The sequence below is a fragment of the Heliangelus exortis genome, chromosome 1 (genome assembly GCF_036169615.1).
Source record: "Heliangelus exortis chromosome 1, bHelExo1.hap1, whole genome shotgun sequence".
In the NCBI taxonomy this organism is placed as follows: domain Eukaryota; kingdom Metazoa; phylum Chordata; class Aves; order Apodiformes; family Trochilidae; genus Heliangelus; species Heliangelus exortis.
The window spans coordinates 147365635-147387670 of NC_092422.1; the positions used below are offsets into that span (position 1 = coordinate 147365635).

The 22036-nt window shown below is 46.3% G+C and overlaps 3 protein-coding genes across 3 annotated transcripts; 1 reads left to right on the top strand and 2 right to left on the bottom strand.

The window, feature by feature from the left end:
* The first annotated feature begins 112 nt into the window (after window positions 1-112).
* On the top strand, window positions 113-3079 carry SMDT1 (single-pass membrane protein with aspartate rich tail 1). Its single transcript, XM_071732403.1, has 3 exons — window positions 113-362; window positions 894-1034; window positions 2795-3079. Exons 1-2 carry the CDS (start codon window positions 207-209, stop codon window positions 1029-1031), a joined length of 294 nt encoding a protein of 97 aa, XP_071588504.1. The 5' UTR covers window positions 113-206; the 3' UTR covers window positions 1032-1034; window positions 2795-3079.
* A 2041-nt stretch (window positions 3080-5120) lies between these two features.
* NDUFA6 (NADH:ubiquinone oxidoreductase subunit A6) lies at window positions 5121-7352 on the bottom strand. The gene is made up of 3 exons (XM_071732389.1): window positions 7166-7352; window positions 6567-6682; window positions 5121-5314 (listed from the first exon to the last, which is right to left on the bottom strand). The coding sequence occupies exons 1-3, from the start codon at window positions 7290-7292 to the stop codon at window positions 5183-5185; spliced, it is 375 nt and encodes a 124-aa protein (XP_071588490.1). The 5' UTR covers window positions 7293-7352; the 3' UTR covers window positions 5121-5182.
* A 1414-nt stretch (window positions 7353-8766) lies between these two features.
* On the bottom strand, window positions 8767-17814 carry LOC139790540 (cytochrome P450 2D6). Its single transcript, XM_071732418.1, has 9 exons — window positions 17426-17814; window positions 15464-15635; window positions 14604-14756; window positions 13806-13966; window positions 13508-13681; window positions 11698-11839; window positions 10908-11095; window positions 9935-10076; window positions 8767-9817 (listed from the first exon to the last, which is right to left on the bottom strand). Exons 1-9 carry the CDS (start codon window positions 17636-17638, stop codon window positions 9639-9641), a joined length of 1524 nt encoding a protein of 507 aa, XP_071588519.1. The 5' UTR covers window positions 17639-17814; the 3' UTR covers window positions 8767-9638.
* Between the last annotated feature and the right edge of the window lie 4222 nt (window positions 17815-22036).

The window sequence follows — 22036 nt, forward strand, 5'->3', positions numbered from 1 at the left end:
TCATTGCAGCGAGAAAGAAACCAGCTCTGGCACCGGCACCAGCACCGACACCGAACCGGCTCCGCGGAGCCCGCAGGGCCCCTGGTGGCCCCGCCCCGCGCATGCGCGCCTCGCCACCTCCTCCCTTCAAGGCTCGCGAGAGCCGCAGGCCCCGCCGCCCCGGGTAACGCTCGGTGCTGTCGTTATAGGAGCCCGCCGGAGGGAGGATGGCAGCGGCAGGCGGGCGGCTGCTGACGGCGGCCGCGTCTTACTCGGCTCGGCAGCTCTGGAGCGGACCTCTCCGCAGCCCGGCTCTGCCGCTTGTACCCTGCCGGGGCGCCACCGTCACCCGCAGCGGCGCCATTTTGCCTAAGCCCGTTAAGGTGAGTGAGGGGCGAGGGGTCGGGGGCGGCAGCCAATCGCGGCGTAACGGGTGGAAGCGGTGGCCAATCCGTGCACGCACATCGGTTGTGGGCGGGGCTTTTGGGGTGACTGACAGGGTCTGGGCGAATGAGCGGCTGCGGGCAGGGCCCGGAGGCCCTCTGAGAAGGAGGAAGGCGGGAGCGGCCCTGAGGGTCCGGGGCGGGCCCCGGCGAACGGTGCCTGCCCTCCAGGAGCCCGAGGCCCTGACCTGGCGGCGGCCCCTGCGCTGTGGGGAGGAGATAAACAGCCGCCTGTAAGCAGTTGTCTCTTAGCGGCAGCCGTGCTCCGTGCCTTAGCGCTGGTGTTCCCTGCCCCGAGCTCCCCGTCGGTTCCCGCTCTCAAGCGGGGTCAGTGGCTGCGAGTCCGGCACTAAGAAGGCTGAGCCGACCTTCCCGGCGCTCCCCGGGCCTCGTAGCCTTCCCCTCTGAGCTGGCTCAGCCACAGCCCAACTTGGGGATAAAGCTTAACCTTTTCCAACTGGCTCCTCGCAGACGCCCTTCGCCCTCCTCAGAGTGTTCAGCGTTGTCATCCCTTTCCTGTACGTCGGGACTCAGATCAGTAAGAACTTTGCAGCCTTACTTGAAGAACATGATATCTTTGTCCCAGAGGATGATGATGACGATGATTAAAGGGTATGTCATTAACATCGTCAGCAGTCTGATAATTTGTGGTTGAGGCAGGAAGGAGACCAGGAAATGCAAACAGCAACACCTTGGAAGATCTCTGAATCACAGAACGTTAGGGGTTGGAAGGGACCTCTGAAGATCATCTGGTCCACCCCCCATGCTAAAGCAGGTACACCTAGAGCAGGTTGCACAGGATTGCATCTAAGTGGGTTTGAAATATCTTTAGAGACCGAGAACCCACAACTCTGGGCAGCCTGTTCCAGTAGTCTGTCACCCTCAAAGTAAAGAAATATTTTCATTCAGATGGAACTTCCTGTGTTCCAATTTGTGCTCCTTGTCCTGCACCACTGTCTGACCCTATCCTTTTGACACATGACTTTTAGGTATTTGTAAGCATTGTGGTAAGATCCCCTCTCAAGCCTTCTCCAGGCTAAACAGACCCATCATGCCTTTCCTTGTAAGAGATGGTCCAGACCCCTAAGCATCTTCCTAGCCCACAGCTGGACTCTATCCGGTAGCTCCTTGTCTTCCTTGGACTGAGGAGCCCAGAACTGGACATGGTACTCCAGGTGCCTTTGCAGTTAAACACACAGGCACAGTATTGCCTCTGGCTACAAAATTTAATGTTCTCTTAAGCACAAGTAGATCAGACTGGTGTCTGAATGTGAAATCTCCACAACAGTCTCAGTGGTTTTCATCTTGTCATTTGAACCAGAAATAAACTGTAGTCAACAAGGGTTTGTACTGCAGACAGAAAAGAGGCACTCCAGAGTTAACTACATTGGCATCCAAAGAAGGGCAATGAAGCTACTGAAGGGTCTAGAGCACATCTTAAGAGAAGCAGTTGAGGGAAATGGGGATGAAGAAAAAGAGGCTGAGGGAAGACTATATTGCTTTCTACAATGACCTGACAGAAGGTTGTAGCGAGGTGGGGGTCAGTCTTCTCCCAAGTAACAAGTGACAGAACAAAAGCCTCAAACTGTGCCAGGAGAGGAGTAGATTGGATATTAGGAACAATTTATTCACTGAAAGGGTTGTCAGGTACAGGAACAGGCTGTCCAGAGAAGTGGTGGAATCACTATTGCTGTAGGGATTTAACAGCTCTTTGGTTCTTAGGGACATTGTTTAGTGGTGGACTTAGCAGTGCCGGGTTAACAGCTGGCTTTGATGATCTTAAACAACCTAAATAACTCTATGATTCTGTTCTACCCAGTTACCTGTTAAAACTCTTCTGCTGACTCATAGAATAACTTTTAAGAGAATCACTTATTGTATGAAATTCTGATACAGAGGTGAATAATGTAAGAGGATTCAAGAGCCTATCAAAACAAACTGTCTACTGGGTCTTAAAATAGTGATCTCTGTAGTTGGACCATCCAGACTCATTGGAATAAGAAAGGAAATAATTCACCTTTATCTGCAGTACACTACACTGCACTACACTTTCTACTGTTTTACGTGGTTCCCTTTGGCTTGCCCTTGTGTAAAGATTTGAAGTTTGGGTATATTTGATTCCTTATAGAACAAAGAATCCGTTCTAAACAAGACTTTTGTGTTGATTTATAATGTTTGGTGGGTGTAATCCATTTAATAGAGGGATTTTCCTGCATGCATTGTGTAGCTATAAACAAATAGATGTAAAGACTGCAATGGCCTGTCAGAAACTCCTTTTATTTAAAGCCCACCTTGTGTGGCTCAGGGGAGGGCACAGACTGGCGCTCTGTACAGAGTATCTGAAGAATAATGGCTTGTTACTCTATTTGCAGAACTGCAACAGAAGAACAGGAAGGGAGAAAACCATTGACAAAGCAATGGTTACACCATTTGTCACCTGTGCTTTGCCCTTCCTAAATGGGACAGGGGCCTCTGTGTCCCCTTTGCCAGCAAGTGTCCTGTGCATGTCTGTATGACAGAAATCTGCAGATCCAGGTTGAAGGAAGTGCTTGATAGGCCCCACATCCTTGCACACTCGCTCACCTCAGCAAAGACTGCTTGGGATTCCTTTTATTAGCAGTATGGGAAACAATTAAAGATCAAGAGATTGAGAAGCATGACTTTGGTCTTGTGTTTTTGTAGATTATGTGCCTATGATCTGCCATTTCTGTGTTAAGCTTTCTACCTCCACAAGTCTATTCCAGTAAGGAGGCTCTCTTTATATTTATTTCCTCTTACAAGTCCCTTCTGCAATGCAGTGTTCATCTGCAGCTCATAACAGGAACCCTAGAGGAAGCAGCAGCCCCACAACACATCTCCCTTAAAAGAATGGAATGCAGATTGTCACTGGCACTGCACTTCAAATAATGCCCATTTTACAACCCTTCACTATGCAGCTGTGTCTGACAATCATTAATTCAGTTTCACTGAGGATTGGATTGCAAAGTTAAAAGTTTTGAGTACATTAAGAATACAAGTGGCAAACTAACTCAGCTGATGCGTTTATGTAGCATTTAATCTATGACCATTGAGGCTATCTGTATGCTCTGCTCTGAATACCTAGTAATTCATAGGTAGTTCAGTACTTCCTTCAGCATTAGCCAAGATGTATTTTCTTATTGTGTATAAAGTTGAACCCTTGTTTTCACAGAAGTGTTCACTTGCAATTATATATTGCATTATATTATATGTATTATATTGCAATTATATCCTTGCATAAGACTTTGAAAGTCTTCTACACTGCCAGGGTATGCATAGAGGCTCTTCAGTCACAGCAGTTTTCTCAAATGCCTAAAAAAGTTAAAGTAAAATTATTTAAATTTTTTTTTTTTTCCTAAAGCCAGCATTGGCCCAGTGTCGCTCGGTTTCTGGTCACTCAGAGTAGCCTCTTCGCTTGACTGACCACTTTTCCCTTCAGTGTTCTTGTAGCTGTTAAAAAGTTTCTTTTACTGTCACACACATTGGCACAGTAAATAGTTCAAAAAGCCACATTTGCTCCCTTGTTATGTGGCACCAGTTCTCACATTTGCTCTGCAACTCTCCCGCATAGCTACTGAGAGAAAAGGGAGCCTGCAATGTGAGCAGCCCCAGCAGCCTGTAAAGGCAGCTGGCAGGGTCTGGAGTCACTCAGTATCTCAGCTGCCTCCTCCCTCCACAAGGCCACCTGAGAAGTGGTGACTCCAGTTATGTGCTTTTGGGAGCCAAACACGCCTCTGCTCCTGTTCTCCATACTGCCCCACTCCTTACCACTGCTTTATCCCACCACTTCTGGCCCTTCCTGACTACATTCCTTCTTCAAACCTGACCTTAAAAACACTCCCTCCTGAAGCCCCCATCTACCCATAGATACACATCCCTAGGATGCTGCTTCAGTCCTTGTATGGGGAAGGGAACCCCAGTAATTGAGCAGGTACAAAATGAAAACTGAGTGTATTACAGAGATCTAGTGCTGATCACACATGGGGGAGCACCAGCACCAAGTTACCTGCTGAAAACCACTTCTGACAGGTGAATAAATTCTCCTTCACCCTTCTCAAAAGGGAGCTAGTAATTCCTCATTCAAATAAGGAGGTGATGGTAGGACACCACCTTCTGCTCAGCATCAGAAGCTCTTGCAGAGCATCCCTATTCTAGGAAAAAAGTACAAAACCTTATTTTTCAAGGCAATTTCATTTTGCAGCAGGAAAACGACTCTGCTGGTCTTTTTATTGCACAAAGGGTTTTATTTGGCTATTAGATTTTATGCCACTCTCTGTGAGGAAGTAAACAGAGAACAATGTCCAAGTAAAAAAACACAAGGTCAACAAAGTCAGCATGAAATTCAGAAACACTGCATGAATACAGATGGGCATCAGCCACAAGGGTATTTCTGCTACTACACTGTCTTTTTTGACAACTTGCTCTTTTCTACTCTTCCACAGAGCTGACACCTACACATAGGGCTGCAGCCCAGCAGGCAGCCCCACAGCCAGGTTGTGTTGTGGTTATTCAGCAGACACTCCAGGGCAAATGATAGGACAAACTTCAGCCATGGATAATACACACTGGCAAAAGCAAGGAGGACACAGCTCTCCATAGAGATCATAACAACTTGCATGTGCTTTGGATTCAGATTCAGTCATTAGGCTCCTAATTTGTTATGCAATCTTTCTGTGCAGATTTTTTTCTACTACATAGAACTTTATTTGTAATACAAGGCAAGAAGACACAGAGTCAATCTTTCAGGGATCATGGCCCGCATAGAATTTGGACAGAAAGTCTTTAGGTTGTGGGATTTCTGTCTCATGGAAATACCTCATGACATGAGTCCTCTGCTTCCAGACATGAATGGTTTCTTGAAGCTCCATTTTCCCCTGTGCAGAGAGAAGAAATTTTAATTTAGTTCTGTTAGAGCCCAATTCTAACTATACTGCGCTATGAAAGTTACTTGAATGCACTTAGAAACACCCTTAAGATAGCTGTGTCAGCAATTCTGTATTCTTAAAGCTTGCCTGCATCCCCTATACTGTGACACAAACATATATACTCTTCCTGTCTTGTGACTTAAATGCTTTATGTCCCATATGAACAAATTACTAGTCTCTACAACACAGCTTCACAGCCCTGTGAACAGGTGAGGGACTCTGCCCCCACCTTAGAACATAGCTTGATTCCCTTATGACCAGCTCGGGTAACATTCACAATTTTCATGCACCTCTCATTTTTTTAATAGCAGCAAGTTAGCTGTAAAAATGGAAGTAAAAATGCTGCTAAATGCACCGACATCACCACCACAAAGGTAACTTCTTCATGACTGGTCTGTGAAACCATGACTGATTTTAGAGAATAGCAGCCTGGGGCAGAATGAGCCTGCCTGGAACTGTCACCTACTGTATTATTTAGGCCTGTGTTTCCAGATTTTTATCATATAGACTAACATTTTTCAAATGTGAGAAATGCAACAAGTGAGCAGAGCAGTCCCTGACTGGAAGCTTTCTAATGCATTAGAACTACAGAGGTCAACTGTAGGTCCTCAGGCCCATTTTGAAGCCATGCCCTATTCTCAGTATGTTGATTATTGCTTTGAACCACACAAAACCAGATGGGCTACAGACTCAACATTTTTTGCCACTCAAAGCCTCCCACCAAGTACTGCCCTTCCAATGTACATTTCAGAATTGGTGAAGAAAACTGCATCCCAATCTAAGGAAGTATTGTAGGCAGCAGAAAGGTCACAGTAAACTAGCTAGCAGCATCTTTTTACCCATTCCTTGACTGCTGCTGTTTTAAAACAAACAAACAAAAAAGTGAGAAACTGAGTATTTAAACTACTGCTTTGCTTGCCATACAATTCCTCTTTTAAAGATCTGCAACTGGAAGAGACAGTACACTGAGTGACCGACAGTACAGAGTGACACAAACCCATATTCTAGCAACTCTTTGCTGAATTAAGACCCCTCTGCCCCTGCATGCTAAAGGGGATTGTTCCCTTATCAATAGGCTTGTTTACACAAACTAAGCTGAACTGCAAGACACAATTTCTTTAGAGCAAAAGCTGAGATAAAATCTCTCACAATCCTCCATCACACCACCAATTATCCACTCTCACATTCTCTTTGTTTGTACCTTAATAACCAGCAGGTCTATCACCCGTGGGTCTCTAACTTGGGCATTCTTCATGAACATCTCCCGAACCTTGTTACGCCCCTGTTTCACCGTGATGTCCAGCTGGTAGAGGTGGACTAAGAAAAAAACAGAACCCCCCCCAGAGGTCAGCTATATTGGTTTTCTTTTTTTTCCACTGGCAACGTGCAACTCAGCCCCACAAAACGCTACACAGTCGTTTGTTCCTGTCAGCTTCACCAATGCAATTAATTTACAGCAAAATTACAGAGCTAGATTTCTCTTCTGCTTAGCCAAGGAAACCGAGTGGCGAGCAAGGCATGAGGAGGAGGTCGAGGGGGCGGCCGGGTGAGGGTGAGCACGGCAACCCCGGCTGAGACAGGCCGGCGGGACCCGGCTGCACCGGGAACGCGGGCCCCAGACAACCGCGTTCTCCTGCCCCACAATCTGCGGGTGAACCTGCCTCGGGGGAGGCCGGGGCAGGGCAGCGAGGGGGTCGGCAGGACCAGGGGGCTAACTGGGGCCCTTCGGGGGCTAACGGGGCGGCCGTGACGACCTTGAGGTGGCGCGGCCGCCGCCCGCGCATGCGCGGGGCCCCTCACCCGTGTTGGGCACCTCGCGGTACCAGGCCCGGTAGAGCTCTCGCACTCGCCGCTTCGCCTCGCTCAGGTCGCGGCTGAAGATCGGCTTCACAGCAGCCACCCCGCCTTTCCCCACCACCGCCGCCATCTTCTCCCAGCCCCCGCCGCCGCGGCCGCCACTCCTTCCGCGGACGGACTGCCTCCCGCTCCCGGTCCCGTCCTTTCCCCCCGCTGCCGGCTCAGCGATTCTCTATTGGCCGGCCGCCTTGTCACTCCAAGCTCTCTGGGCGGGCAAAGAGCGGCATCCTTCCATCTTATTGGTCAGAAGAAACGCCAATCGTATCTAGCTGGCAGGCGGTGGGCGTGGCCGATGTGTGCCCCGCCTCCCGGGGCCGTGGTGCCTGCGCCGGCGGGAGGGGCAGTGCCGGGGGTGTTGGGGAGCGGTAGCGGTGTCCGTGAAGTGGGGCGGGGAACTGGGTCGGGGCGGATTTAGTGTCCCGGGGCTCACGCAGGTGCTGCCTGCAAGGTGGGGCGGCCTCATGACAGGATCCCCAGAGGTGGGGGCTGCGAGCGCTGACGCCCCCGGTAGCGCTGGCCTTGAAGCGAGGGGTTCAGGAGGCAGCAAGGTGACGCCTCTCAGCATGGGACCGATCCTCACAGGCTTGGAGGTGTTTTCCCCTTCAACATTATCAGTGCTCGATGTGTATTTTGCAGCGATCTATTTGTTCCCTTTCACCTGCACAGTGCTACATCAGCTGATGTTTGCAGAGGCAGATGTGCCAGGCCAGAAAGAGTCCCTGCCCTATGTCTGCCCAGGCTGTTTATCCAAATACATGACAGCAGAAATAATTTAATGTTTAGTTTACTGACAGCTTCTCTATAAAAATACTTTAGTTTGTGCTGGTAACTTTAAGCCCAATGTTATGTTCATTTCAGATGTCACTGAGCTAACCAGAAAAGTAACACTGAAAAGATCTCGAAAGAGACAGGTGGGGTGCTGGCTCTAAAACTGTGAAGTGAGTATTTGAGGCAGGTCTATGAGGCAACCACAAAGAGAGCAGGCAGGGGAGGAAAGACTTTTTGATTCACTTTTATTTTTGGGATTATTTTGAAGATGAAAACCTTAAATATGCAGTTTCTGCTGAAATGAAAATCTTAGTGTTAAGTATTTGCATCATTCAATAGCTTTCATAGCTGCCAAAATTAGTATTAGGAAGATAGATGTGAATGTGGATTTCTTAAGCTGTGATTATGAATAGAAGCTCCTTTACATGATGGCCTTTTCAGCCACATGGTCAAAAGGTAGTTATTACTAATCTAAACATAAATGTATCTTAAGAGCTTGCAAAACAAACCCAAAAAAACCAATTTGTCAGGAATATTTCAAGAAAGAGAAAGCTCTGAAACCTACAGCTGTACTGATTCAAGCTGAGTAACTCCATCCTTCTGTGAGGTCCTAACCTGCCCAAGAGCTGAATTTAATGCTGAAAAAAAGCATTTTTTCTGGACTTAATTAGAGGAGATGGTAAGTCTAAACATTGGGATTTCTTTTGAAATGTATATATGTTTTTCTCTGTGTCACAAATGACCTGCTTCTGTTGCAGAAGTACCATACAGATTACTTATATATTCCTCCTTGGTATTTATTTCTACTGGAAGCATAGTATGGCATAAAGGTTTTCAGGCATTTCTCTGGATACTTTCTTTGGAACTATATATAAAGGCAATGCAAGGTCTGTGCAATAGACAGGGGTATCCATTAAATGGCAAGGAGTAGAGGGAACCTGTACTTATTGAATGGTAAAACTTTTCAGGAGAACTGTTCTGAAACTGCATTTAAATGCCACCTTGTTGGAGCTGAAGCTCTCTCCCTGCACACCAGCAGCACATGCCAAATCAGCTGATGGGACACGGATTGTTTTTCCAGGAACCAAGCCAGAGCTGGACTCCCTTGGGCACCAGGCAGAGGCATCCACTGCTGTGGGACAGCACTAAAGGCAGAGAGTGGCTGGGTATGTAGAGGGGCTCAGAAGGAAGGGAGTGGGCCAGGAGTACCTTACAGATTTGTCCAAGTGTTTTTTTCTGCTAGAACTGCCAAGACCCTGGGGCTGTGGTTTACCCGGGGATACCTTTGCATTCCAGTAATCTAATTCAGCTCCAGTAATTGTTTCAAGTAGCTGTGTGCTCAGGGAGCTGCAGCTGCAACCAGTGGGAGCCCAAAGGACAGCAAAGCTGGATGATTAGGAATGTATGTACATGCAAACTTGATCATCATTTGTAAGCTGCTGTAATTATGTCTGATTCGAGATCCAGGACTGGAATCAAATGGAACTCTATATATGGGGCCAGATCCTAACTTTACACAGCTGGGAACATCTGCACAGACTTGAGAGGTCTTGACTAGAACCCAGCATGATCCTGCCTAGACTTGCAACATTTCTGACAAGTGTTTGTGCTGGTGGTGGCCTGTGAGTGAAAGGAGAGAGGTGTGCATTTATCTGGGGATGGCTCGCACCTGGTATGGGTATGGGGACATTATGAGGGCAAAGTGACCATCCTCTCGTGGCCTGGGCTGGTCCTCAGGGAGCACAAAAGTGAACTTCTGCAGTAGAGTGGTAAAAAAAATAAAGAGCTCCATCCTGGCCAGCTGTTCCCCAGGGCAGGCACGTCGACCTGCAAGACAGGGAGTAGAAAGCACCATGAAAGAAGACATTAAACTGGGCTGGTTTAATGGGAGGAGCAGCTCATCCCTTCTGCTGTGGCCCTGTCTTGCAGCTGGGTCAGATTTACCTGCTGAGAATGGAAAGAAGGCCTCTGGCTTCACAAACTGCCCGTTTGCATCCAGGAAGTGTTCAGGATAAAAGTCATTTGGCTTCTCCCAGACTGTCTCATCCTTCAGCACAGAAGACAAGTTGGTGATGATTGTCGTCCCCTGCACTCCTCCACAAAAGGAAACAACTTATGTGAGAACAGCAGCATTACCTTGGCACAAGGGATCTGTGTGGGTCCCTCTTTTCTCCATGTCTCCCATCTTATAGCAACAATCATTGGGTGCTTCAGAATAAGGCACCAATATCCTCTTTGGTATTTTATTTAAAACAGAGGTAAAGCAGCACACTTCTCCAATGATGTATGGTGCCTGCACTAAGCTCTGAAGCCTCTGAACTTTTGCAATTTGTTATCTTTACAAAGGCTGTTGTGTGCAAATGCCAATTTCATGGTTACACAGTGGAAACAGCCTCTGTTGCTCAGATCCTTCTGAACTTGTTTTATAGCTGGAGAGAAAAAGCTGACTGACAGACATCAAAGCCCGAATTTTACGGGGGCCATGGGAAATTGCAAAGCTTTTCTGTTTCACACATCAGTGTTCTAAGCTAGAGTAGATATCACAACTAAAAAATAAATAAATAAAAAGATAAAATCCCAGGATAGCATTTCTGCCTGTCACTGTGCCAGTGTTATTTTCTCATCCTCCCAACATAGGCAGAGCAGTGGCTGTCACAGCTCATCGAGAGGAAAGCAAACCTTTGCACTGAGCTGCCACTGCAGATGGGTTCTCACATAACCAGCAGAAATCGAGAGCAGAAATGTGACCACCTGCCTGGTCTTAGCATTTCAAAATGTCCTACTTCAGTGCTTGCCAGTGGCTGTGGTTTGGGGCTGGAACTGCAATGCTGCAGAGTAGTTCGGGGTCCCCCCACCCCCTGAGGCCTGGCATCTGCAGAGGGAGAGGATGCTGCACTGTCTGTCTGGCCGTGGTCACCTTGGGAATGAAGAATCCTTGCAGCGTGGTGTCCCGGTATGTCATGTGAGGCAGTCCAAGAGGAACAGTATCTGTGTGGCGTTGCACTTCATGGATTGCAGCACAGGTGTAGGGCATGCTCGCTTGGTCCTCCATGGTGGGGGTTCTGTCTCTGCCAATCACCTTATCAATCTCTGCTTGGATCTTACCTGAGAACAGCATAGCTAAGGAGTTAGTGTGCCCTTAGATAAGGAGAAGGGGCTGGTAGGATCTGTAGGAAAGCTGGTGCCATGAGATTGCTAGGCACTGGGTGGGAGCAGGACAAGCAATTAAGAGAAAGGAAGAGAAACTGGAGGGGAATGGATTTGGTTTTAGTTGCTTAGAGCCATCTGTATAAATATTCTGTGTGCACCATCTCTTAAATAAAGACACGCTGCCTTACCCCTCCTCTGTGAGGCTGAAAGGGAACCTGGGCACGCAGCATTAGAGAAATGAGACGGATTAGGATCTACAGGGAATATGGTAAGGTAGGTACCCTGGCCACTGGAAGTCCCCAAGTTGCCTTCAAAATGAAGTACAGAGTTGATGTGCCCTTCCAACTGCACTCATCAGGCCTTACCTCCTGACACCAGGCCCTGCCAGAACAGCTATGTCTGGGATGTGTTTCTCCTGGTTTCTGCTAGACCAACAATCACCAAAGCTGTTCCTCGTTGCAAAATGCTCAGACCACAGAGAGCAGGTGTTCAGTCTTCTCACTGAAAAATGAGGGTTGGAGGGAACACATCCCACCCCTGCCTGTCCTCTCACTTACTCTGTACTTCTGGTTGGAGAACGATGCGCAGAATTGCCCACCGGAGAGTGGTGGCGGTGGTCTCAGAACCAGCTGAAAATAAATCTGCAGTCACCAGGCGAAGGTTTTGGTGGGTGAAACCATTTGCTTCAGCTGCCTTACCCTGTGGAGAGCAAACAAGCAGGTGATTGGAACTGAGGTACTTGGTGGTCAGGAAGATATTTATTCCAGACCTGAGAAATACTAGATCCTGGTTTGCTGACCAAGAAGTTTATTAGGAGAGTAGAGCACAACACAGCCAGTGGTCTGTATTTGAAGGTCACTGTCTATATCTGAAGAGATAAATGCCACACCTGCCTTCAGGACAGGAGATAACACCCTGTGCTCTCAGCTCAAGCAAACAGCAGACCTCTGCCACTTGCTCTGACAGCCCCTCCCAGAGGAGGTGGAACATAGTTATTAAGGTTTGATCAGATCATAAAACCCACACAGTAGAGAGGAGACTGCATTGATGTGGCAAATGGAAAATTAGCAGTATTTTGAGGGTGTTATCTATAGCCATGCATTAGAGATTCTCACTGCTTCTGCCTCGCTATTTTCTTCCAATAGAAAAAAAAAATCAGGGTATCATTGCTGCCTATTACATCTGCAACACCAATTTCAGCAAAACTGTTTTTTCATCCAAATGCTAACTGAGCTCAAATTTGTTAGCATATGAGATATGACAAGTGCCCTGCATGAATTCATCTGCTTGTCTTTTCTAATCCTCTTTATACTTTTCTTTCCAAGGGACTAGTTTCTGTTAAGTTATTCTGTATATTTTGATGCTATTGTAATGTGGATGGCACTTAATGTGGCATTTAAGACTCAACTGTTACTCCATTAGAAGATCTCTGTCTGGGGAGCTGTGGGGCTGACCTGACCAAAGATAACTCATTAGAGGGTTGACACCAGAGAGGTGTGACTAAAGGCAACACAGTCAGGCTCACATCCACCCCTAAAGCAGTGCTGTTCAGAACAGACTCGTGTAGGTCACATTGCTTGGCTTGTGGGTTTCCAAAGCAGCAGTCCAGTTCTGAGCACTCGGATGGTAGAAGGAATTTTCAGGCAGAATTTGCTGCTATTGCTCATCTGGCATGTGAAATTGGTGAATCCACGTGCAGAAACACATAGTGGCTGGATGAGCTAATGCAAGTAACTTTGATTTTATGCTGACTTCATGCTTGACTGAATCAAAGACTCAACCACTTTTAATTTCTGTGAGCTTCAGATTTAGGCCTTCGTCTGATCCGTAGGGGACTGGTTCTTAGCAAGCAAGTCACAGACACACATCTCAAAGGAGATGCTGTCTTTCCAAGTCATAACTCATGTTAAAAGCAGGCTACAGACTGGGCAATAATGCCAAAAAGCCAGTCTGTTGCTGCAGTTTTTAACTGACTTCAAGACATCAGTCATTAGAGCACTGACATACACAAAATCTTGCATGTTGACCTGTTCCTGGCATAAACTTAGAAGTATTAGTGAATTCTCACTAACCACCTTTTAAATGCTTTCAAAATACTGCAGGCTGGAAAGAAGGGAGTTGTTAGATTCTGAGGGGAACATGAAGGTAGAAAATGGGAACAAGAACATCAGCAGTTATTATGGTTTTTAAGATAATAAAGCATGAAGAAGTTAAAATCTTCTCAAGTTACAAGGTGGGATGAAAAAATAGCTATTAGTTAGTAAGAGGGTTTGTACAGATTTGTGAGGAAATTTAGCTTCTTTCAACAAGGTTAAACAGGCAGAGGAACTTCTTCTGGACCCTGAGGTTCTCCTGGTGTCACCCTACCTTCTCCATTTCCTTTAAAAACGCATCAGTGAAATCTCGGATGTAATCAGGGCTCCACGTCTCCTTGTGCTTATCTACGAGGATGTCTATGTAGTCCATGAATGCCTTTTGCCCTCCAAAGACTTTCTGTTCTACTCCAGGGATGCGCAACAAAATGGGCACTACATTAAGGAGCTGGAATGTCAGAACCAGAGAGAAAGAGAGAGAGAAGATACTATGAGATGCAAAAAGCAAAATAATGAAAACACAATGGTCTTCAGCAAGAGAGGCCAGCTTCTTACAGAACATATTGGTTTACCTGAGGTAGGAATCCAGCTTCCTCATGTATTAATCTTTCAAACAAATGTAACAGTTTCTTGAATGTTTCATCACCATAGTTGAAACGTTCCCCATAGACGATGGAGCAGATCATGTTACAGACAGCGTTGTTTACAAGAAAACGTAAATCAAACGGACGACCTAAAAATGGAAATGGAGACCATGCAATGCAGTTTAGCAACACCAAGTTGTTGGACCTCAGCTGTCAGCAACCAGAGTATACAAATGCTTCCTTGATGCCTTCAAGAAAAAAAGCCCCCCAAGCACCTCAAATGTATCATACAAGGGAGTGAAGATCTTCTCATCTACTACTATTTGGTCGATCTTTGTTTAAAGGAGAAAACTCCCAAGAAGAGCTGATCTCCAGGTTTGTTCTGTTACTTGACAGGTAACACTTTGCTTTGCATCTAGACCACAGGTGATGTCCTGTGAAAACTCTCAGCTGCACTTTCATGACATATGATAATATCAATATGCTCTACTAAGCTTCATGAAGGTAACAGTTAGCCACCTCTGAGATTAATTAGATTTTATCTCTTTATTTTTTTCCAATTTTTTTTCTGTTTCAAATGGATTAGTGTTACAGTAGCCATATTGTAACAAGCAGAACTGGCTTCAAGGTAGAGCAGGGTCATTAATGGATACAGACTAGAAACACTCCACTTCCTTAGGAAGAGAACACTGAATGCAAACAAGAAGGGTGGTAGTTCTGCTTCTCTCTCTACATCACTCTACTGCCTTTTTCTATGACTTTCCCATCCTCCTGGATGTGACAAACCTTCTTCAGAATCAACTGCAGAGCACAAAAAATTCGCTTCCTCCCTCACTCGTTCCTCCAAGGATTTCTTTCCCATTCCAAAATTCCTCAAGGTACACAGCGCGAATTTCCTTTGCTCCTTCCAAACTTGCCCGTATTTTGCAAGAACAATCCCTGGAATTACAGATGACCAAGAAATGTCAGGAGCTCTGACCCGTACATCAAGCACAGTTCACTAGAGAATAACAAACGTGAGTACCTATGGATAGATGAAAGAGTCTGATCTTCTACAGCTTGTTGATACAGCAATTCTGAAACCAGATTACTGCACCTTCTAAAGCATATGTATGGCTAGTGAAGGTGGAGGGGGATTCAATGAGAGCAACATGTGCTGCTAAGGATAAAGGAATCACTCCCTCAAACCATTCAGCATTGCTCCCTTGGCTTGTGTGAGCTGGGCAGCAGTTTCTGCTACTGCACAGGAGCTGAGGATAAGCGATATGGGCTGGAAGAAAGTTAACATTCTTTTTTTGTGATAACAATGACATGCACATAGTGTATGAGCATAAGCACTAATCACTGGATGTCTGGAGCTACCAGCTCAAACAAAGGCAGGAAAGTCATACCCTGATAGTGTCCTAACACTGCTGAAGAGGTATGTGCCAGCACCTGCAGCTGTATTACAACCACTAAGGGGGTTATCCCCCTTTTCATCAAATCTGACTTTGTCACCACCAAAGGGTGACAGACCAAGATGGAGACTGAACAGAGGGACACGAGAAGGTGGCACCCTACTGAGAAAATCTTCCATCTACCCACCATCTACCCAGTCCTCCCTTGTGCCAGTGTCAGCAGGGAATGTCCGTATCCAAGGGACTTGCCTTCAGATTCCTTTCCGTAGCCCAGATGTTCATACACTGGAAAGTACGGACGGTCAGCAAAATCTTCTGATTGGTGCACCAGGGCTTCCTTCACTGTTTTATACCCGTTCAGTACTACCACATTGGTCCAACAGTTCTGGAGACTGAAGATGTTTCCATACTTCTTATGAAGCTACCAAGATACAAAACTACTTTACTGAAAATGAGCTGAATGTTACATCAAAAACATCACCATATCCTTCTTTAGGGCCTCTTCTATTTACTGATTTTTGAGGTGCTTTTATTAGGAGACCTTCAGCTGATCTTTGACCTTTGTCTTTGCAGTGCAACAGCTCAGAATGGTGCCAAACAGCAGCTGAAGCAGGGATCAATACTCTGTGAAAGACTGAGAATACACCTATCCTGGCCAAAATGTTGCCATAACATTTGCCATTGTGCAAATATTTTGAATCTTTTCTGACAACACAAGGTCAAGGACCTTTTTTTGGCAATTTTCAAAGACTACACACTCAACAATGCATTCTTTCCTAATACTTGTATTTTTTTTAATCTGAAAGACTAGGCAAGTTTTGAGTTAGTCTATTTCTACTAGAAAGAAATACTGATGATAAGGTGGCACGTGACATTTTTTTAATATCCATTTGTTCCTAAAGACCTACTCAGAGCCCAGTTCCCAGAAACATAGTTGGGAGAGGCAATGCCACACTGGAGTTTCAAGTCAACTTTTTCTATAAAAGGAGGGTACATGTAAGACATGTAAGTGTCACACACCCTAAATCTTTTGTGATCTGTAAGAGACACAATGATGAAGGCAGGGTGGCTGCACAGGTAAGCCTGTTAGCCATACACTCACCACGGCAGCTTGCCATGGACCTAAGTCTCCTCCAGACAGACAAACCATTTGACTGGACAAAGACTCCTGAGAAGGCAGGCTGAAGCTCCCCTGCTAATCAATAATGCTGAACAGAGCTCTTATCAGCCTGTGGGAACACAGTGCAATAAAAACAATGCTCCACAGACTGTGCTCTGGTATGGGTTGTTTGGGTTTTTTTTTTTGTCAAAAAGCTAAGTGTCTTCATTTCTGCACTGTAGCAGCTCAAAGAACTGAAGTATTTAAGGCTGCATTTTGTTGGAAAAGGAATCAGCACTTCATTTGGATTAGAAATACATCATGCATTTCTACAAGAAATACATGGTCAAGACTGTGGTTAGCATGACTCTGGCGTGATATGATTTGAAAATGGAATCTCTTGGACTGTGTGCAAGCAAAGAATACAGATGCTGTATTTAGTTTTTGCATTTGGCAGATTTTGGATAAAAAGCCAAACAGTGCTATCCTAGAGAAAAAGCCTTTAGTGACTGCAGAAACAAACCCTCCCCCCCCCCATTTATCTACTGCAAGCTGTGCTGTGCCTTTCCTTTGAGAAAAGCTAAGCCCTGACTGTGAATAGGAATGCTACCCAGATTTTGGGCACTGTTGCTGGGGCAAATCCTGCAGGATGATCCCTTTAGCTGCAACTCTCACGTGCCTGTAGCCGTGCTCAGCTAACTCACTGGGAGCCTGCCAGGCCTGCAGCCACATCCCCAGCCCGTAGATATTTCATCCCCAGTCCTTAGATATTACCTTGTCTTCCTTTTTTTTTGTACATCTCAGTGTTCCCTTGCCCCTGGACCTCCCCACATGCTAAGCTGGTGGCTACCTCTACAGCTCAGTGGGCATCACCTGTCACTGGGGGCACAACAGAATCTCCCACTGAGCTGATGCAGAAATCAGGAAAATGAGGCTGGGAAGTGTTGGTGTAGGATTATGAGTTTATCTGTATGGGACAGTTCAGTGTCCTGGACTCTGCAGAGGGCATTGTCCTTCAGCTTTGTGCAAGAGAAGATGGTGCCAAGGTGTCCCCACCCCTCCTGGGCCCTCAGTTGTGTGAGGGGCACTTTGTCCCAGGAGCTGGAACTCACCTGGTTGAAGGAGATGTGAGGGTTTTGGAAGTCCACAGACAGCATGGTCCCAATGAAGGGCAGTGACACTGGGCCCGGCGGGTAATGGCTCCACTTCCTCCTGCGCTTCATGAAGTCGAAAACTAAAGTGAAGACCGTAAGAAAAACTGCCAGGATAGAGATGTTGCTCCAGCAGAACGACAGCTGGGACCCGAGCCACAGAAACAATGCCATTTTGTAGCCTCTCTACTCCTTGGTCTTCCTCTTTTGATCCAAAACTGTCTCTGCCTCTCCTCCTCTCCCCTCTTCTTGCTTTCTTCTCTTCCCCACTCTCTCTTTTCCTGTCTCCCTGCTCCACTCTCCCTGGAGCTGCGGGCCTCTGGCTGTGGGACTTAGGTCAAACCCGAAGCTCCTCCTCTGCTCAGCTCAGCCTTGGGGGAGTGGTGATGTGGGTTATCCCTTTTCTTCCTCCTCCCCCTCCAAAGCCAGAGCTCGGAAGCCGCTTTTGTCTCGACTTTTTTTTTGCTGCCAACATCTGCCGGAGTCCCCTCTGCGGAACAGGGATGGGTGAGGTCCAGGGATTTGCTCTCTCTCTCTCCCACAGCGGAGTTGGGATCAGAGTTTACAAGCAATTAAGTCTCGCTGCATTCTCACGGGGCGGTTTCGAAAGAGTTTGTTTTAATCTGTCACCTTCTTGTTTGTACGGACAAGTCAAGGGGGAAGCAGCTCCTGAACACAGATCATCCAGGTTTCTGTTTGCAGAAGAGGACTTGTTCCACAGGCCCTTGAGAAAGCTCAGGCTGGGTCAAGTTTCCCTTCAAGGAAGCACTTTTCACAGAAATGAGCCTAAAATGGTGACCAGAGACTTTAAAAATCATTCATGTTTCTGGGAATAAAAATTTTTATCCAAACTGTTAGTCAGCATGATGACCTTGATTTTTTGTAGAATACGTCTCAACTACAAGGAAGAAAGGACAGGTATTGCAAGGAGCTTTGAATTTCCATCCTTTGGGGCAGCAGTAATCCAAACACAATTATGGACACAGTCACAGCATTTCCTAAGGCAGCACAGCTACGTGCTCCTGGCATCTCTGCCATCAGAGATCAATAAATCTTGCTCTTATGACAGTTAGTTCTAGCTAAAAAGAAGCAGTAAACCCATCACTGTTTGATCTATGATCTTGGTGTGATGAGAGAAAAGCTGCTAATGGAGCAATTGCTGCAGAGGTGATGGAGAGCTCAAACTGCAAAGTGGTGCACCTGCAAAGACTCTGCAGTCAGCTCTGGTACCCAGCCAGGGCCTCAAAATGCCCCTTGCCCAAAGAGGCACCTAAATGCTCATTATCTGTGTGCAGAAGTCTCACAGGAGTCTGCACCATGATCCCGCGTGTCCCTTGTGAAAGCACCATGACCCAGGGTTCATCTCAAGTGAACAAACACATGCATCATAGGAAACAACTGGGGGGAGTTCCACCCTCCTGCCCCCCATGCCCCAACTTCAGTTATGATTTCTTTTGGCTTACAGAGACAAGATGGAATACGTCTATCATGCTGCCTGCTGCAGATAGGCACAGGATCTTCAGGAAATACAAGCTGGAAAGGGGGAGGAGTGGTGGTACTGTATGCTGAGGAGTGCCCAGAGCTTTTCCATGGGACAAGTGATGAGCCCAGTCAGGTGCTTGAGGGCCAGGAGAAGGCAGCAAAGCAACAGGAGCAATGTTGTGTGAGGCTCTCCCAACAAACTGCTTCATCAAGGGGAGCAATGGAGCCCCCTCACACAACCACAGGCCTTAGGGCTGACTCGTGGGGGTACTTTAACTGGAAGGTCTGGATGGTCAGGCACAATCCAGCTGGTTGTGCTGAAAACAACTTCTTGACATAAGTGATCAGTGAGACGAGGAGACGAGTAGGGGAGATACTCTGCTGGATTTGCTATTCACAAAAAAAAAAAAAAAAAAAAAAAAAAAAAGAATTGGTCTGGGACGTGTTGGTCAAAGGTAGGTTTGCCTGCAGCAACTATGAGACCATGAAATATTGAATCCTGCAAGAAATCAGCAGGACAAATAGCATTACTGTCCTTGCCTTTAGGAGAGAAGATTTCACCTTGTTCAGGGATCTGCTTGGCAGGATTCCAAAGGGACCAGGCATGGAGAGCAGAGGGGCCCAGGAGAGCTGGTTGGTTGTGAAGGGCAGACTTCTCAAAGCATGAGAGCAGTGCATGTCGTTTATTACCTTGGCCTTGGCAAAGCCTTTCACACCATCTCCCACAGTATCCTGGCAGCTAAATCAATGAGTTACAGACTGGCAAAGTAGATGATAAAATGGGTGGATGGCTTTTCACATCTTGGGGCTCAAAGACCTGGGATTGGTGGTAGAGCGTACAGCTGGTGGCTTATCACTGGTCATGTCCCTCAGGTACCTAAACTGAAGCCAGTAAACTTTAATATATTTATGAAAAACCTAGATGCTGTGGCAGGGAGCACTCTTAGGAAGTGCAGCCTGGAAGAGCTGAGGCAGAGTCCTCTAGGAGCTTGTTGGCTTTTGGGTTCTTCCTCTCCTGCTGTGAGGGATTAGGAGATGGAGCTGTGATAGTCTTGTACTCAGTGGACAGGCTGGACCAGGAGATGGATGAAGGCTGAAATGTGATCAAGGGTCTCCTCTCATACAGATCTTCATGACCCATGCACTCACATGACAAGTGAAAAGATGGGAAATGTGGTCCCAGAAACACCAGTGGATATTTCCTGATCATCCCCCCTCCCCACACACACACTCCCCAATCTACTTTCTAAAAAGTCTCTGGATAAATTATTTTTTCCTCTTCCTCCTTCAGGCTGCTAACTAGACAGCTCCTCTCCTCTTGCCTGGTAGCATGGATTGCCATTTCTGCAAAGGTCTGGAGCAAGTGTCAGAGCCTAGGGAATTGCCAAAGAACAGATTTTGAAGCAAGCGAAGAAACAATAGACAACAAATCTCTTTCTGAGAGAAAAAGGGTAATTCTCCTTCTAAAGAATGAAAGATGTTAATTTGCATTTCCTTTCAAGAGAGTAATATTTTGAGTGATTTTCAAGTCAGAGGAAAAAAAATCTCTGAATCCACACATATTAATTTTAGTTAGCTGCAGCCCTGCTGGGTGCCTGGCTCTGACTGTGTACAGTCAAGTGGGTGACAAACTAAATGAAGTTACAGAAGTTACATGTAGACATCACCATTCTTTGACTGCAGAACCTGCAACACAAAGACACAGGCAGCTTGAATAAAAAGCTGATTAATACTGCAAAATGGAGCAGCCAGAAGTATGGGTAAGGATTAGAGTTGCCTGGAACAATTTTAATTGAGCATTTTTGTCTTTATATTCCATAAGAGCATCTTTAATTATGATCTCATGCTACTTTTCCTTTCTGAAGGACCCTCCATTCAGTACACAGGATAGATGATAATAATTTCCTAATCTTGTTTTAATTACAGTATTTGGCTTTTAAGCTTATTTTGCCACCTGCTGTTCAAAACCTGCCCAGAAGGCAGAGTTGGTTTTGTTGGGCTTTTCCACCATGGTCATCAATGACTGTGTGCATTTGGAGCAGGTGCTCTTTTGTACTCAGAACATCCCTCTGGGGTGCTACAAATGAGGCAAAGGGGGAATGAAGTCAAAATTGCCTTCCAAGAGTTGGTACCTAACAGGAAAAGCTGTGAAGTTGTGTTTGACAGTTCCTGACTGCCACATACAGCTGCTCAGGACCTTCCTATGGAATCAGAAGTTTGGCACCCTGGACACAAAGGTCACAGATTAGTGCCTGTTTATGAAAACTGCTGGTTCAGTGGTTACGCAGCATCACATAATCATTCCTTAGTAGAGGTGGGGTGAAAAGTCTTTCAGCAGTCAAAAAACCCCCGCCCTTCCTTTCCTCCCTCCCTTTTCACTTCAATATTGAAGCCAGCCAGGAAGCACTGGCCACATAACACAAATACTTCCTTAAGCTTCCAGAAAATTTTAATCCAAATACCAGCAGGATGACTGCTTTCCTTCTAACACTGTTAGAACCTCAGCAATGTTTTGGTTTGTTTTGTTTTCTGGAGGAGCAAAGATTGAAGCCTGCAGCTCTTATTCCCTGGGCTGGTGGAGATCCCAGGAACATTTCCTCTTCGGTGGTCTCTTCTGAGCCCAGAAAGCTTGGTCCCCAACCCATTCCTAGACTTTTTTGGTCCTTTCTCCACCTCCTGTTTTCAGCCCACCATCCATCTTTTACCTCCTTTGCCTTGGCTCGTTTGACCTCCCTTCATGACTTGTTTCAGTGCTGGAAGGGCAGCAGAGCAGAGGAGACCAACTTCCCACTTGTCATTCACCCCTGCCAGCCTCTGGCAGCCAGCAAAAACCACCACCTGCTCCATTCAGGCATCTCTGGGGAATTTTAGCTGAAAAACTGAGAACTCCATCAAGCACACGAAAACAGGGTTTTCAAGTGCTTGTAACACGGCCAAGTTTGAGCACAGTTTTAGAGAGCTGGTGCAATGTGTCTTCCTAACAGAAAGCAGCCTTCTGCCAAATTTCATGTGTAATGCTTCAAAGCATTAAACTGAGAAAGGAAAATATTGCCAAAAATTTTTCTAATGGGTTAGAAGAAGGTCAGATCA

Coding starts and splice junctions, on each gene's coding strand:
- SMDT1 (XM_071732403.1), top strand. CDS start 207: ATGGCAGCGGCAGGCGGGCGGCTGCTGACGGCGGCCGCGTCTTACTCG. Junction 363..893: donor TTTTGCCTAAGCCCGTTAAG/GTGAGTGAGGGG, acceptor GGCTCCTCGCAG/ACGCCCTTCGCCCTCCTCAG.
- NDUFA6 (XM_071732389.1), bottom strand. CDS start 7,292: ATGGCGGCGGTGGTGGGGAAAGGCGGGGTGGCTGCTGTGAAGCCGATC. Junction 6,683..7,165: donor CCGCGAGGTGCCCAACACGG/GTGAGGGGCCCC, acceptor TTTTTTTCTTAG/TCCACCTCTACCAGCTGGAC. Junction 5,315..6,566: donor TAGACCTGCTGGTTATTAAG/GTACAAACAAAG, acceptor CTCTCTGCACAG/GGGAAAATGGAGCTTCAAGA.
- LOC139790540 (XM_071732418.1), bottom strand. CDS start 17,638: ATGGCATTGTTTCTGTGGCTCGGGTCCCAGCTGTCGTTCTGCTGGAGC. Junction 13,967..14,603: donor TGCAGTTGATTCTGAAGAAG/GTTTGTCACATC, acceptor TTCCATTTTTAG/GTCGTCCGTTTGATTTACGT. Junction 11,840..13,507: donor TTTTAAAGGAAATGGAGAAG/GTAGGGTGACAC, acceptor TGCTCTCCACAG/GGTAAGGCAGCTGAAGCAAA.